Source organism: Coenobita brevimanus, chromosome 103 (assembly GCF_032717465.1).
Source record: "Coenobita brevimanus isolate Jiangsu-jjx chromosome 103, ASM3271746v2, whole genome shotgun sequence".
Classification (NCBI taxonomy): domain Eukaryota; kingdom Metazoa; phylum Arthropoda; class Malacostraca; order Decapoda; family Coenobitidae; genus Coenobita; species Coenobita brevimanus.
The window spans coordinates 30,612,816-30,628,071 of NC_137056.1; the positions used below are offsets into that span (position 1 = coordinate 30,612,816).

A 15,256-nucleotide genomic window follows, 5' to 3' on the forward strand; every position below is an offset into this window, starting at 1 on the left:
ATGATGTAAAGATCTTGAGGAAGATAGAGGTTGAGGAGGATTGTAAAATACTGCAGGAGGATTTGGATAGGATACACAATTGGAGCCGGACGTAGGAAATGAAATTTAATGTAAAGAAATGTAAAATATTGGAAATGGGTAAAAGTACCAGGAGACCATCACTGAATTATTTTTTGGGTAATGAATTAATCACAAAAAGGAGAGAAGAGAAAGATTTGGGAGTGCTGATCCAAGATAGTTTGTCACCAGAAAAGCACATTAACAAGATAGTTGGAGAGACTTATAAGCTCTTGACTAACATAAGAGTAGCATTTCATTATATGGATGAGGAAATGATGAAAAAATTGATAGTGGCCATGATCCGCCCCAGGTTAGAATATGCAGCGGTAGTGTGGTCCCCACACAAAAAGAAAGATATAAACAAGATTGAGAGAATACAAAGAACAGCAACCAAGATGGTCCCCAGTCTGACAGACCTGTCATACAGAGAGAGGCTGGAAAAACTGGATTTGCCTTCGTTAGAGGAAAGGAGAAAGAGGGGAGACATGATTGCGGTGTTCAGGACCATGGTGGGAGTAGATAAAATTGACAAAGAAGATCTGTTTGTATGGGATAAGAGAGCAACAAGAGGACATGGAATGAAATTGAAAAGTCAAGCTGCTTGAAGGATATCAAGAAATATAGCTTTCCTTACAGAAGTATAGACTTATGGAATAGCCTGGACAAAGAGATCGTCCAGTCTAAAAACATAAACGAGTTTAAAGTTAAATTCGACTTATTGAGAAACAGCGACGGAAACCCACGAGCATAGTACATTCCGTGTATATCACAATTAGGTATATTCTTAAATATTTGGAACGACTTAGACAAAGAGGTGGTGCATGAGAAAAACATTCATGTGTGTAAAGGTAGACTTGATAAATGTGGATATGGAGACAGGACAACACGAGCATTGCTCAATTCCTGTATACTACAAATAGGTAAATACAAATAGGTAAATACACACACAACAAACCTAGGCACATAAAACAGTAATCACACAAACAATATCAAACCCTTTCTAATAACAATATCCCATCCCCAAACATTCTGTCACAAGCATGGAATTAACACTTACATACTCACTTTACACACAGGGCAATACAACACCTCAGTCAGAACACTATATTACAAGCTCCTCCTCGTGATTTTCACCCAATGGAGGTGTCCTTAAATAGAGATGAGTGAGTTCATATAGCTAGGCTTAGAGCAGGACATCACCCAGTTCCTCAGCTACCAGCTTAGATTTGAGTTGGATGGAATGACAGATGACATGCCCTGATTGCAGAATAGGCCCACACAACTTAACACACATAGTGGAACACTGCACAGCACACACCACACGAAGATGAAAACGCATCAACATTGTAGAGAAGCTATGGATCAGACCCATAGGGGCAGTTGCTTACCTGCACTTAACAGGTCTGCTCAGTCAGACAGATTGGGGTTGAACAGCAATACAAACAACAGTACAGTGTTCTTTAATTGTGTTTATCATTGTGTGGTACATTGATGGCCAGTTTAAGTTGGTTAGGGCAGGCTTGGGAGATGACTAGGGGTGACTGTGGGGAGGGTGTTGACCATAGGCCATTTTTCCCAGAGGCTGTATGTTTTCCATAACACGGTTTTCTGTAGCACTGTCTCTGTTGTCAACCAGCTAGCTGCATTATGGCCAAGCCTGCTGTATAGTGGTACTAGAGAGCTGTTACCACCAATGTCACTTCATCCATGTATCATCCACTCCTTTTTTGCCCCATCAGGAATGAAGGGGCCCAGGGCTAGCCTAATTGGTCCAGACAATTTAGACAAGAGCCACCAGTCATTTGTTACTTAGCAATTACATGATTACAGCAGCAGTCACATTCTGTTGGAATGCTATAATTCATAAACTGCACCATTAGGATTTCCTACTCTTGCCATAGTGCACAAATAATATCCTTTTTCTAAGTTTGTTAAAAAACAGTTTCAGTCTTTCAGTAAGAAAGAAAACTTGTTGAAATATGTGTATGCTTAATAATATAGTCAATATATCTCATCATTCAGTCATAATGGAGTTAATTTCCATGGTTTTTGTCTGATAAAGAAATGAAAATAAATTTTCATTAGATTTTTTTTTTTTTTTTTTCCCCCCCCGTACGAGATGAAGGAACATATTTTAAATTTTGAGTATACCAAGATTTAGGTCAATATCTATCACAGTATAGTCAGGGCAAGTATTTAGGACTTTAATTCCAGGGGGAACTCTATCAGAAAATGCATTGTGTTGGAGAGTTGTGAAGTGGGAATGTCTGGGAAAATGAAACTCAGGATGCAACTACATCATTCATTTCAAGTTGTTAGTCACCTATATGCACCAAAGCAAAGCAGGGAAAAATACATTTTTAAAGTCTGACTCAAGTGATGTATGTTGTAGCTGCCAACTGGGTATCAAGTGATGTAAGTCAGTTGCATGCATCCATGTATTGCGTAACTGGTTACCACCCAACATAGTAAGTAGTTTCCTGGGTAACAACATGCTATTACACTACAGTTAGAGATAAACTCAGAGAGTACAGTATAGTAGTCACGAAGGTGTGGTAGTTGACTGAGTCCATGGTGCCATAACATAAACTTCTGTTGTCGTTGTTGCTGCTGAACCATGGTCTGCCTGGCCGAGCAGACCGGTTGATCACGGGTAAACAATTCCCCCTATGAAGTAGTTACTTGGGTTTATTACAGTGTTAATGTTGTATTTACCTATTTGTATTTACCTGTTTGTAGTATACAGGAATTGAGCAATGCTCGTGTAGTATACAGGAATTGAGCAATGCTCGTGTTGTCAGTTAATACAGGTTGCCTTGTGTCTCTTATGTCAAGATATTCTCTAACAGGGTGGACTTTAGCTTCAGAGTGTAAATGAGGTGTGGGAGTGGTACAGGTGCAGCCAGTAATGATGCATTGGACATTGTTTTGTATGGTCTGCAAGGTGTTTTATTGGGTGTTAGATAGGATGGGAGCCCATGCTGGGGAGGCATAGGAGATCTAATGTAGTACAATAATGTATTTGTAGAGTAGGGAGAGTGTTTCATTTTGCTGCCCAAGTCCTGATTGCATTGAGACTGGGGGTGCATCACTTCTTGATGTTTTGTATGTGGTCCTTGAAGGTGAGTCCAGTGTCATCTTCCACACCAAGGATCAAAGTAGAGGGTGTGTGTGGCACTGGGAAACAACTAGTATGATATTAGTGGTGTACCTGTGCTCATGATTGCTGCTGGTGATGAGTATGGTGGTGAATTTTGCTGGAGTGATCAAATTGTCTGTTGTCCTCCACCCATGCCTGAAGTATGTCTAGATACTCATGTTGCAGTGTTTAGACAAGTTAGGATCATATACTGCTGTATTATCAGTGGGAAAGCGGTGGTCAAAACTGCCAGTACCTTATTCAATCCTCTTTAGCTAGGTGATTTAATGGTTAGAATGCCCCATTAATAGTGGTTACCTTGCTTAAATTTAAGCCCAAAGAGGGAACTAGGTTTTTCAGTCATGTAATGCATGCATGGGGAAGGTTTGATTATTCCCCCTAAGCCTGGCCTCGGGCCCATGCTCATCAAATAAGATAAAATGGGATTAGCAGTTACAGTACTCATTTTGCCGATCTGCTGCCCTTTGTATCTTTTTTCATTCTCTCTGCAATTCCTCCAGGCTTCAAGTACTGAATATGACTTGATACTAAATGCTGATGTCAACTCCCGCCACCACCACCAATGGTTCTACTTCGAGGTGAGCAACATGCGCAGTGGCATTCCCTACGTCTTCAATATCATCAACAATGAAAAACCTAACAGTGAATTTAATTTTGGTAAGTGGACTTAGACTTCATTTATTTCACCAAGGATTTAGTTCTGTTGTAGCTGCAATAATTTCATATTTGGCAGAGCCGTTAAAAAAATATTAATTTTCATGAAATATCAACATGCAATATCATTTACAGTAGTGCAGCAGTACCATGTGCAGTAGTATATTATACATTATTATGAGGATATAGCATACTATATCTGATTGATTGCTAAAGATACACCAGAACATTTATTACATCGTGATTTTTTTGTTGAGTAAAACCTTAGAATTCATTTGTGGTAAATGCAGTGAAGTTTTTGGTAAATGAGTAGAAAGGAATTTAATATGGTAGGTCTCACCATTAGTTACTAAAAAAGTTCAGCAGTTCATTAAGACTGGGCATGAATGGAAAATTTTAGCCCATATCTGGAAATTTTATGTATTGGGAAGATACAGTAGTTTTAGGTCAACTTGGACCCATTTCAGGTATGAATAGACATGGAACAGTTCCATGCATATATTGTATAGCAGGGAGAGGAGAAGAAGTGGAGGATTTGAGTTGCCCTCTTCCCATCCCACCAGGGATGAAGCCAGTGATGTTTAGTGTGCGTGAGGCCATAGAAGGTCGAAGTTGTTGGGAACGGACTGGCCATGACATCTGCTACCACAAGAATCACTATGCCCGGGTACCCAAGGATCACCACAGCCAGCAGGACCGTCATTCCGGCAAGAGGGTGGGTGGGGGTGGTACCAGCAAGTGCTACTACACTGCTACCTTCACAGTTGTCTTCCCACATGATTATGATGTGTGCTACCTCGCTTACCACTACCCATACACCTATACCAGACTTCAGGTTGGTATCGGAAACCCAGCATATACCCTAACCCTTTCAGTACAGTGACATCAAACTGTGTTTCATTGATGCCATGTCCAGATGATTTTATTCAGCTTATAAGGACTAAGTAACTTGATCCCAGCCTCATATACTCCTGGTAAAAAGAGTGAAGTAGGGACTGGTTAATGAATGGGTGGAGTGAATTTTCAAATTGGACAGTTTAGGAACAGGTTAGGTGTAACCTTCATTTATTCTCTCACTACAGGCCCTAAGCTGAAGAGAATATGAGACAGTAAGCCCTTGTTATGACAAACCTCATTTTGCTAAATTTCATCTTTAATCAACTGAGCCAACTGAACAAAATCATCATACACAAAACAAGGTTCAGTACTGTACATAAGACAGATGCAGCTGACTGAATGTCTGTCTTTGTGATCGAAGGTAAATAAAGAATATTTTTATTTTCGTATGGTACTGTAATTTAATACTGATTTTAAATTTTTAGTTACTAATAATGCAATATGTTAACCCTGAGGAACTTAGTTTAACCAACAAATTAGGATGGGTATACAGTGAATCTGGATTTGTAAGTTAAGTCGACCATCAAACATCAGCTAAATCAAACTGTCAGACTGAATGACTTACGATCTCATTCCCTGCTGATTAGTTTGTTTGATAGGTGGTTTTCTGTAAAGTACAATATGCTCAAATTGGAAAGGAGAGGTACTTTAAGATAGTTTGGCCATGTGAAAAGACTGGAGAATAAGAGATTGGCTAAGAGAGTATGTGAATGAGGTGATGAAGTGGGGGAGCAGACCAAGGATGGGATAGAGTTGTGGTGTGGAGATATATGGGTGTTGGGGTATGAGATGGAGAAAGAGCATCTTGATGACAGAGAAGTGAGATATGAAGGCTATTCACTTATGATCACCCCTTCCATGATTAATGCATCTTGGTATATATGGATAAGTTAATAAAAATTTTTATAGTATATCAGCAAATTTAGTGTAAATAGTTCAGTATGGTGAGCATGCATTAGGGGAGATGGATGTTATATGTTTGAGTGTGTATTTCATTGTCAGTCTATGAGTGAGACAAGGGTGTGTGATGCCCCCATAACTGAGAAATTTTTGGTTCAGTTCCTGGGCTGACAAGACCTTTGGTCAGTGCCATATTTATGTCAGTGTTCATTACCTAGGGTTTAGTAGAGGGTCCTGTGTGTAAAATGACCATTTAGTGTGATATTCTGTAGGAAAATGTAAGTACTTTCATTGTCACATTTAATAGGTCATAATGAGCTATAGAAATGGAAGTGAAGGTGGTGGTGGTGGTGACTTGTGATGGATGGAGTATTTTATTGCAGTTAAATATATGAAATGAGTTATTTAAGAGGAGCCTGTGGAGTCACGTGGAGAGACAGGCTGACGAATGAGGATATAAAGGAGCATTGTGGTGTGGATGTGGATGTGATAGGAAGCGTTATGAGGAACACACTGGGGTGGTTTGGCCATGTGGAGAGGATGGAGGGTGAAAGACTGACGAAGAAAGTGTATGTGAGTGAGGTGGAGGGGGGAAGAGGGAGGGGGAGGCCGAGGATGAGATGGAGGGATGGGGTGGAGAGGTATATGAGAGAGGGGGGTGTGAGTTGGGAGCTGGGCAGTGAAATGGCGGGGGACAGGGCGACTTGGAGGCGATTTTTTTGTGGCCACCCCAAACGGGATTGAGGCGTCTGGCAGTAGTAGTAGATATATATGTATATATATATACAGTATATATATACACTCAATCCTCGTAAATCACGTGTTCATAAAGCACAGATTCGTAATCGCAGCTAAGTGGCCGTCAGACTGCCAACAACCTTAAATCACTGTTAAGTCACGAAAATCGCGGACCTAGGCACCCAAGTGGGTTTTTTCAGAGGAGAACCGTAAACCACGACATTCAAACTGAAAATCGTGCCCCAACAACTAATCACCGCGCATCCCTGGTGGCAAGTGTGCATACTAATACCGCCATGTTGTTGTTCTTGTCCCATCAGTCCGCACACTACAGACCATTGCTGTGCAGTACGAGAGCTACCTGCCTTTTTTATGCAACTTCCTCCTGCCTCCTACCTGCCATGGCCCCTCCCGACCCCCCGATGAAGCGCTCTAAGCAGTATGGTATCAAGAAGCTGCCGCCGTTGTCATATTCGTCATGTTGAGAAGGGAGGGATGTTTTCAAAGGTTGATGATGCTGAGGCTGTTATGGAGGCTGTTATAGAAGACAACAAGCACTTGGAAAGGCAGACCATCTGTGAATGAGTGAAGTGAATTTGCAGGAACGTGGCGGGCCTTCTGTGAAGGAGCTCATTGATTTGCATGTTTACATAGACTTGGCCAAGGAGATTGTGAAATCCACTGAACGCGATGAGGAAAGGTGTAGTGAGAGTATTGGTTACCTAGAAAAAGCTATGCATTTTTACAAGGACTTCCATAATCGCAGAGTTAATGAGAGACATCAGAAACTCATCACCCACTATTTTGCTGGGGTAAGGGCAGAAGCTGAGCCTGAACCTCAGCCTGGCCCTTCACACACTGAGGATGTGGATGACGTAGCATCTGTCATCTCTGAGGCAGGCTTTGAAGGCTTCCTGAGGGAGGCAGAGGAACTGGAGATGGGAGAACAGTACGAGGGAGCACCTCCACCTCATGCTGAGAGGTTCTAAGTTCTTCCTAACACCACCCCACTCCATTAACTTAAGCAATTTCATCATAGGATTAAGGTGAGATCCCTTAACGTTGCATATTTCTATTTAATACATGCACTGAATATTCCGAAATTTGTATGTTTGTGTTTGATGGTGCCTAGATAGGTGTAGGTAGGGTGCTGTGGGGGTCGGTTGACCAAAGTCTATCTATCTATCTATAGCCCGACGCCCTAATCCCGCAAAGGGTGGCCACAGACAAAACGCCTCCAAGTCACTCTGTCACCCACCATTTGACTACCCTCCCCCCAACTCACCCCCCTCTCCCTCATATACCTCTCAACTCCATCCCTCCACCTCATCCTCGGTCTACCCCTCCCTCTCCCTCCCTCCACCTCACCTACATACACCCTCTTAGCCAAAGTCCAGACCCAAATTAATTTTTCACATAAGAGTTATTATTCATAAATCACGGAGTTCGTAAATCACGGCAGTAGTCCAGACCCTAATTGTCGCGATTTACGAGGATTGAGTATATATATATATATATATATATATATATATATATATATATATAGGAGCCTCCGTGGTACAGTGGTAAAGTGTGCGTTTTCGTACACTGAAGATCGAGGGTTCATGCCCCACCAGGGTAATAAACTTTGGGAGCGTTCTTCTGACCATATACTGCATTGGCGGACACAAGGGGTGCTGTGGTTGAACCTTTGTCTCATACTATAACATATGCTTGCACCCAGTTGGCTTGTGCAGACTGATTACACTTGGTTCACAGACTACACACACATCCAAAGCCACTCCAACACTGCAGTTACACTTACAAGCACTTCTCACCCTACATACAGTCTCTACTAGACAGCCTAAGCCACTCGGTAGATATACATTGGCTGTATCGCCCCCACTTCAGTTGGGATAGGCTGGTCCTGCAGTGGACACTCAATCGCCTGATGAAATGAGAGATGAGATATTATATATATATATGTACTGTTTATATCGTTTCGTTTCGTTTTTAAAGGCTCCAACATGCTTGCATGTGTCGGCCTTGGTCACCTAATGGCAGCCCTCCACGCTGCACGATCCATTGCAGCCTCCCTGTTCAGTCACTTAACCCTAAGGTCACACTTAATGACCTCGTCCCATGTCTTTCTCGGTCTACCCCTCATAACCCCACCCCCAATATTAACACTTCTCACCTTCCTCACCCAATTATCATCCCCCATCCTCTCCACATGTCCAAACCACCTCAATCTACCTCTCCTCATCACAACACCAATACACTCCAGTCCCATCCTACCTCTCAACTCTTCCATTGTAAACCCACCCCCTCCAGGCCTTGGACGCAGGGACGCACTGCACATCCATCTAATCATTGTCATTTCTGTACGTCTGAGCCGGCGAATGTCTTCCTCCTTCACTGCCCAGGTCTCACTGCCATACAGCATTACACTCCTAACACATGCTGCATACAAAGACCCCTTAGCACGTAGGAGATCCCTCTCAATGTCAGGAGAGGCAAGAGCTCCCTGAACTTCTTCCAACCACTTCTCACCCTAGCCACAGAGCTAGCTCCAGCCCCACCTCCAGCACACAACATGTCTCCCAAATAACAAAACTCTTCCACACACTCAAGAGATTCACCAGCAAGTTCAATCCTTTCACGTCTGACGATCTCCACCTGCTCACCCCGGCACGCCGTACACATAAATTCAGCATTATCTCGCAGTCTACCTCTGATACCACTACATCTCTTATGCACCCATTTATCACACACACCGCACAAGACGGAATTACTTCCCACGCCCTTGTGGCAAACTGCACATGGCCACTCTCCCTCGTCTTTGACAGTACCGCCACCAACCCTAGATATCATCACTTTTGTTTTGTCTGCATTTACCCTTAAACCCATTTGCCCCATACCATCTCTCCACTTCCTAAACCTTTCCTCCGCCTCCCTTTCATTCTCTGCAATCAACACCAAATCATCAGCATACAACAACTCCCATGGGAGTCCGTTTCTAAAGTCACATGAAAGGACTTCAAGTACCATGATAAACAACATGGGACTCAAGACTGACCCCTGATGCACACCAACATTCACGGAAAACTCATCACTCAAATCTCCATTCACTCTCACCTGGGTGTGAGCACCCACATACATAGCCATAACCACCCTAACCAGCCACTCCTCCAAGCCAAGCTTTCTCATTGCCCACTTCACCACCTCTCTAGGGACTCTGTCAAAGGCCTTTTCCAAATCAACAAAAACAAAATAAAGATCCCTTCTCCTACCAGTATATTTTTCCTGAAGCTGTCGAACAATGAATATGGCATCAGTGGTCCCCCTACCTGGCATAAACCCAAACTGCATCTTATCAATATTCACTCTTTCTCTAATCATACCTTCTAAAACTCTCTCCATTACCTTCATTATCTGATCTAAAAGCTTTATACCTCTATAATTTCCTCTTTCCAGGGCATCACCCTTCCCTTTATACACATTTACAATTACACTCTTCAGCCAATCATCTGGGACAACACACTCATAAATAATCCTATTTATCAGGTCAGTGACTAAACTCACCCCTATATCGCGTGAGGCCTTTAACATTTCGGCAGTCAACCCAGACACACCTTCTGCCTTCCCCACCCTCATCCTGCCTATTGCCTCACTCACAGTAGCGGTATCAATCAAAGACCAAGGGCCAGACACTTGATCTGCTGGCTCCAAACCTTCCCTGTCCCAGTCAAACTCCTCATTCAACAACCAGTTATAATGCTCTCTCCATGCATCTTTAATATCCTCACTGTTCACCACTACCCTTCCTTCATCATTCTTCACACACTGCTCACCTATGATATCCCGATTATCCCTCTTCACCTGACCTGCCACCCTAAATATATTTTTCCTTTCCCCATGATTTAGGTTATCAAGTAATTGTCTTTGTGACTCAGACTTTGCCCTGTATACCTCTCTCCTAGCCCTACGCTTGGCAGCCAAATATTCCTCTTTGCTACCACCCTTCTTCCATTCCCGGAAAAGCCTTCTTTTCTCCTTAATTGCAGCTTCTACACCCTCATCCCACCACCAAGTTACTTTATGTCTTGGTGGTCCTCTTGTCCAGCCGCATGTTACATCTGTAACTCTCAAGAAATTGTTCTTGAGGGCTCTGTACTGTTCGTTAACGTCTCTGTCTACAGCTCCCTGTTCAGCCACCACTCTCCTCAACTCGCTATAGAAGGCATACCTTACTACTTGGTTTTTCAGCTTCCATATTTTCCTCCTAGGTACATAAGTCCTCTTTTTCATCACTTGATCTTTAAACACCATATCACAAATCAATAGTTTGTGCTGCTGCACACACTCCTCACTTCCTATAACTGTTTATATATATATATATATATATATATATATATACACAGTAGAACCTTTTTGGTCCGGACCCCTTTGATCCGGATTTCTGTTAATTTGGACAAACTTTAATAATAATGACCTCCAAAAATGTTGAAAGTAATTCTAAAGTCATTTTCAATATCAGTGCGAAAAGCGATCGTCATTCATTTAGTCTCGGATCACGCTAGGTCGCAACATGGGCACCTGTTTAAACACACGCTAGCATTCATTCCATCAACTAGTTCACCAACCATTTATATTTTTACGGTGTATTTCATCCTCCTTACCATGCCCCTTAATGCAAGTGTAGCTTCTGCAATGAATAAAGGTGTTAAAAGGAGGAGTTTGCTTACGCAAAAATGGGTCAGAATATTCTGCAGTGTTTAATGATTACTGTAGGTTATTTTTTGTACTTAAATGTGCTTTACTTGTACATCAAACATTAGCTTCTTGCCCATATGGGCGTTATCAATATGCCAAAGATGACAATGTATTTTTTGCCTACATAAGTTTTATTTTTATTCCAAATATTACAGTTAATTAATTAATTTATTTTTTTGCCTAAACGAGCCTTAGTCACTTACTACAATTTAAAATGTAGGCTAATTTCTTGTCATGGCCTTACCTGTAAATTATGCAATACAAAACTATCGTCCATGATTAGTTTGGTTATTTTAGTATCTTTTCATCTTTTGCAGTTACGTAGGGTTGACATATACCACATATGTTAATAATTTACAAACATACCATATGTAGACAGTTTTTGGTATGAACTGGAGATTACCCTGATGGTCCAGACAATCTGCTAAATCGGACAACCCTTCCCCCCATATAGTCCGAATGAGAGAGGTTCTACTGTATATATATATATATATATATATATATATATATATGTGTATACACTAACCTCTCAAATAACACGAGGGTTAGGTTCCTGGAGAGGTCGCATTAGTTAAAAACGCGTTTTTTAAACATAATTTCCCATAAGAAACACTGGTAATATTGAGGGTTATGTTCCTGGACTCTAGGAAAGTCTACCCATTTGGGGAGTTATGATACTCTAAACTTAAAAGCAACAGTATTAATTTGAAGGCAAATCCACGTAAAAAACAAAAACAGTATATCTTGGGAGAAATAAACAACAATTGAGCCCTAGTTGGGCCGAAGCGTTGTTTACTTCTCCCCAAATACATACTGTTTTCGTGTTTTACGTGGATTCTCTTTCAAGTCTGCTTCATTCACGGCATTGTGAAAGTTCCTCAACATTATTAATGCATTAGTAGGTCATAAAAACACTACAGTAAAGGCAACATTTTCATTACAGTAAGTAGGTCACAAACAATAACAACACAGCCTCGCTTCATCTTTGCATCACTCGTCGTCTGCTGCTGTCCCTCCCCCTCTACCCCACCTCCCGCCGCTCCCCACCCTAAATTTGTTGTCCCTCCTCACTCTTCTGTCCTTCCTCTTCCCCTTCCTCTGACTCCCGTGCTACTGGTGATGAAGATAACTCCCTTAACTTTTCTGTCTTCTTCATAAAGAACTGCTCTATCTTGGTGTGAGTGGTTTTCTTCTTTCTGTTCTGCAGCATCAAGGTGTAACAGTTTAGATCTACCATCACTTTCCTGGCCAAATTTTGTCCGAAAATGAGCCAAATTGCTCAGAATGGGGCCAAACTTCGTTTTTGAATATTATAGTTCGAATGAAACCAGTTTAAGCAACAGACTAATAAAAAATTGTATTTATGCATAAACTGCCACACACGGACTATCAGCTCGGGACTGTCCAAGGCGCACACGGCTAATTTGAAACCATCACGTACGTGTAAAGCCACGTTAAATTGAGAAACCCTTGTTAGTTAAACATATCTCCTTAAATATTTGCTCGTGTTAAAACGAAAACGCGTTTTTTAACCCGCCCCGTCCCGACCACTTTTCGACCACTGGTACCCCCCAATCCCGACCATTTTTCGACCTTTTTTTTTTTTTTGCTTAAACTTTCGCTTTTGGTCAGAAACAATGGTCGGTGGCAAAGAAATTGGTCCCCGGGGCCCCTAATTAGCTTAACCAGGTATGCCTTGGTCCCACCTGGCCCCGTGTTCTCCCTAGGCGGTCTGAGCCTCAAACGTTTTCTGTGGTATTATAAGTCTGGGAAACCAATGAAAGTAAGTGGAAATGAATTTATTACAAACATAAAAACATGTGATAAAAGAGTATATTGGATTTTATACAAAAATAGAGCACAAATAAGCATTGTACCATCGTGCGAAACGAGCAAAATCGGCCAACTTGGTCACGATGAATCGCTAACATTCTAAAATCATGATACATATAATTTTTTTTACTTACATAATACTTCTACAATAACATTATACCATTTTACATTTTATTGAACTGTTTTTACGTATTCACAGGCCTTTTGATAACATTTAGCGTAATGTTAGCGCTTATTTACGTAGTGAGTGAACTCGCTGTGACTGTTGTTTCAACTCGTATTGTGCTTTTTCTACTTACATAGTACTTTTCTAATATTATTATACACTTTTCAACTTTATAGAACTGTTTTGAGATTATTTCAGGTCTTACGTAAATATATAGCGTAATAATAGCGCATAATAACACACACGGTGAAGTCGCTATGACAACTATTTCAACTTACAACCTATTTTTGTACTTATATAATAATTCTCCACTAACATTGCACATGTAAACACTTGATATAATTGATATCACATCATTTCTGAACTTACGATGGAACTGAGCGTCATATTTGCGCGTACTTACACAGGGAGTGTTATCGCGATATCATTTGTTTCATCTTACACTAGTAATCAACTTATAAAATACCTTACTACTAACATTACAACATCTTCCACTGTATATAATTCCTATCACATACTTACTGACCAGAATGTGGGTGTACTCGTGACATCAATTATGACAACTTACAGTAATGTTCAACTTATACGTTTTATTCATGCTAACATTACACCCATTTCCACTTTATTTCCTTGCTATCACATATTTACTGACCAGATTTACACAGTGGGTGTAGTTTTGATAACAATTCTTTCCACTTACACTAATTCTCATCTTATACATTACTTTTCTGAAAAAATAACACCCGTTTCAACTTTATATTTGACTTAGCACCTACTGACTGGCCTTACCATTATCATGAGCGTCATTTCGCCTTCCCACACAGTTTCAGTAGTGTAGGAAATTATGATATTCCTTGAAACAAGGCTGAAGGCACAACGCAACATTGCACTCGACACACTCGTATCTTGTGTCTTTTCTCTGTGTGGATGGTCTGACTGTCGAATGCCTACATACATGGCAGCGACGCTGGGGTTTACGACGGTTTGGTTCGGAAGGGATTGCGCTGGGGTAGTGGCGTCCTGCAAGACGTAGGGGAGTCTGAGCAGCCCGGGGGGTGCGGGTGCGGTGTGTGGGTCTTTCCTGGGCATGCTTGACGATTATTTCACGTGCCAGCTCCCTCACAAACCCCTCAAAGGTCTCGGATACTCCGGTGGTCATTGCGTGCAGGTACTGGGCGTTCAGGACCGTGATGTCGAGCAAGTGGAAAAAGAGTTTTTTGTACCACTTCATCGTGGTCCTGGCACAGTCAACACTTGAAATCATCGAGTCTGACTGATCAACTTGCCTTATGTTCAGATTATAGGCAAGTACAGACTCTGGTTTCCATACGTTGCGCCTTCTCTCGCTACGGTGATCCACGGAGTCTGTGTGGTGCATCAGGGGGCTGTGAACAGTTGATAGGAGGCAAACTTCCCTGTTGTGGTTCCACAGGGTTGCAAGGATGTTATTGGTTTTGGAAGAAAACCACCTCGTTCTTGTCAAGTTTCCTCCCTATCTTGACCATATGGCGACGGTTTCTCTTGACTGTACCACAGACTCCGGTTTCGTGTTGGTGGAGGAACCTAGCGAGAAGAGGGCTAGTGTACCAGTTGTCCAGGTACAACACATGACCACGATGAAGGTACTCTTCTATTATTGTCTTCACCACGACCCCAGAGAGTCCTATACTCCGATCTTCTATTATATCTGTCTGTGCGCCCGTGTACAAGACTATGTCTTGCACATAACCAGTCTTACAGTCACACATAACAAAGATCTTGAACCCGAAACGGTGTCTCTTGCTGGGTATGTACTGCCTAAAGGAAATATTGCCTCTCCACAACACAAGACTCTCGTCTATAACGAGGTCTCTGTAGGGATAAAATGAGGAGCAGAACATTTCCCGTAAATGATCAAATACCAGCCTAATTCTCCTCATTTTATCGGTGTTATTTGCATTGGCTGGATCATCTGCATCAAAAAAGTGGAGGCGGCCGAGAATATACTGAAATCGGTTACGACCCATCACCTTTCCAAAGAAAGGTGTGAGGATGATTGGGTCAGTTGTCCAGTAGGCAGGAATTTGGTTTTTCCTCACCACACCCATCAAGAT

General features: G+C 41.8%; 1 protein-coding gene across 1 annotated transcript in view; it reads left to right on the forward strand.

The window, feature by feature from the left end:
- The window catches only part of LOC145415663 (cytosolic carboxypeptidase 1-like), a 340,545-nt gene that overhangs the window by 279,997 nt on the left and 45,292 nt on the right, over positions 1-15,256 (forward strand). Inside the window, exons 17-18 of the mRNA XM_080284878.1 lie at positions 3,721-3,877; positions 4,438-4,709. Of these exons, the coding sequence (XP_080141004.1) occupies positions 3,721-3,877; positions 4,438-4,709 (429 nt within the window). The remainder of the gene's footprint in view (positions 1-3,720; positions 3,878-4,437; positions 4,710-15,256) is intronic.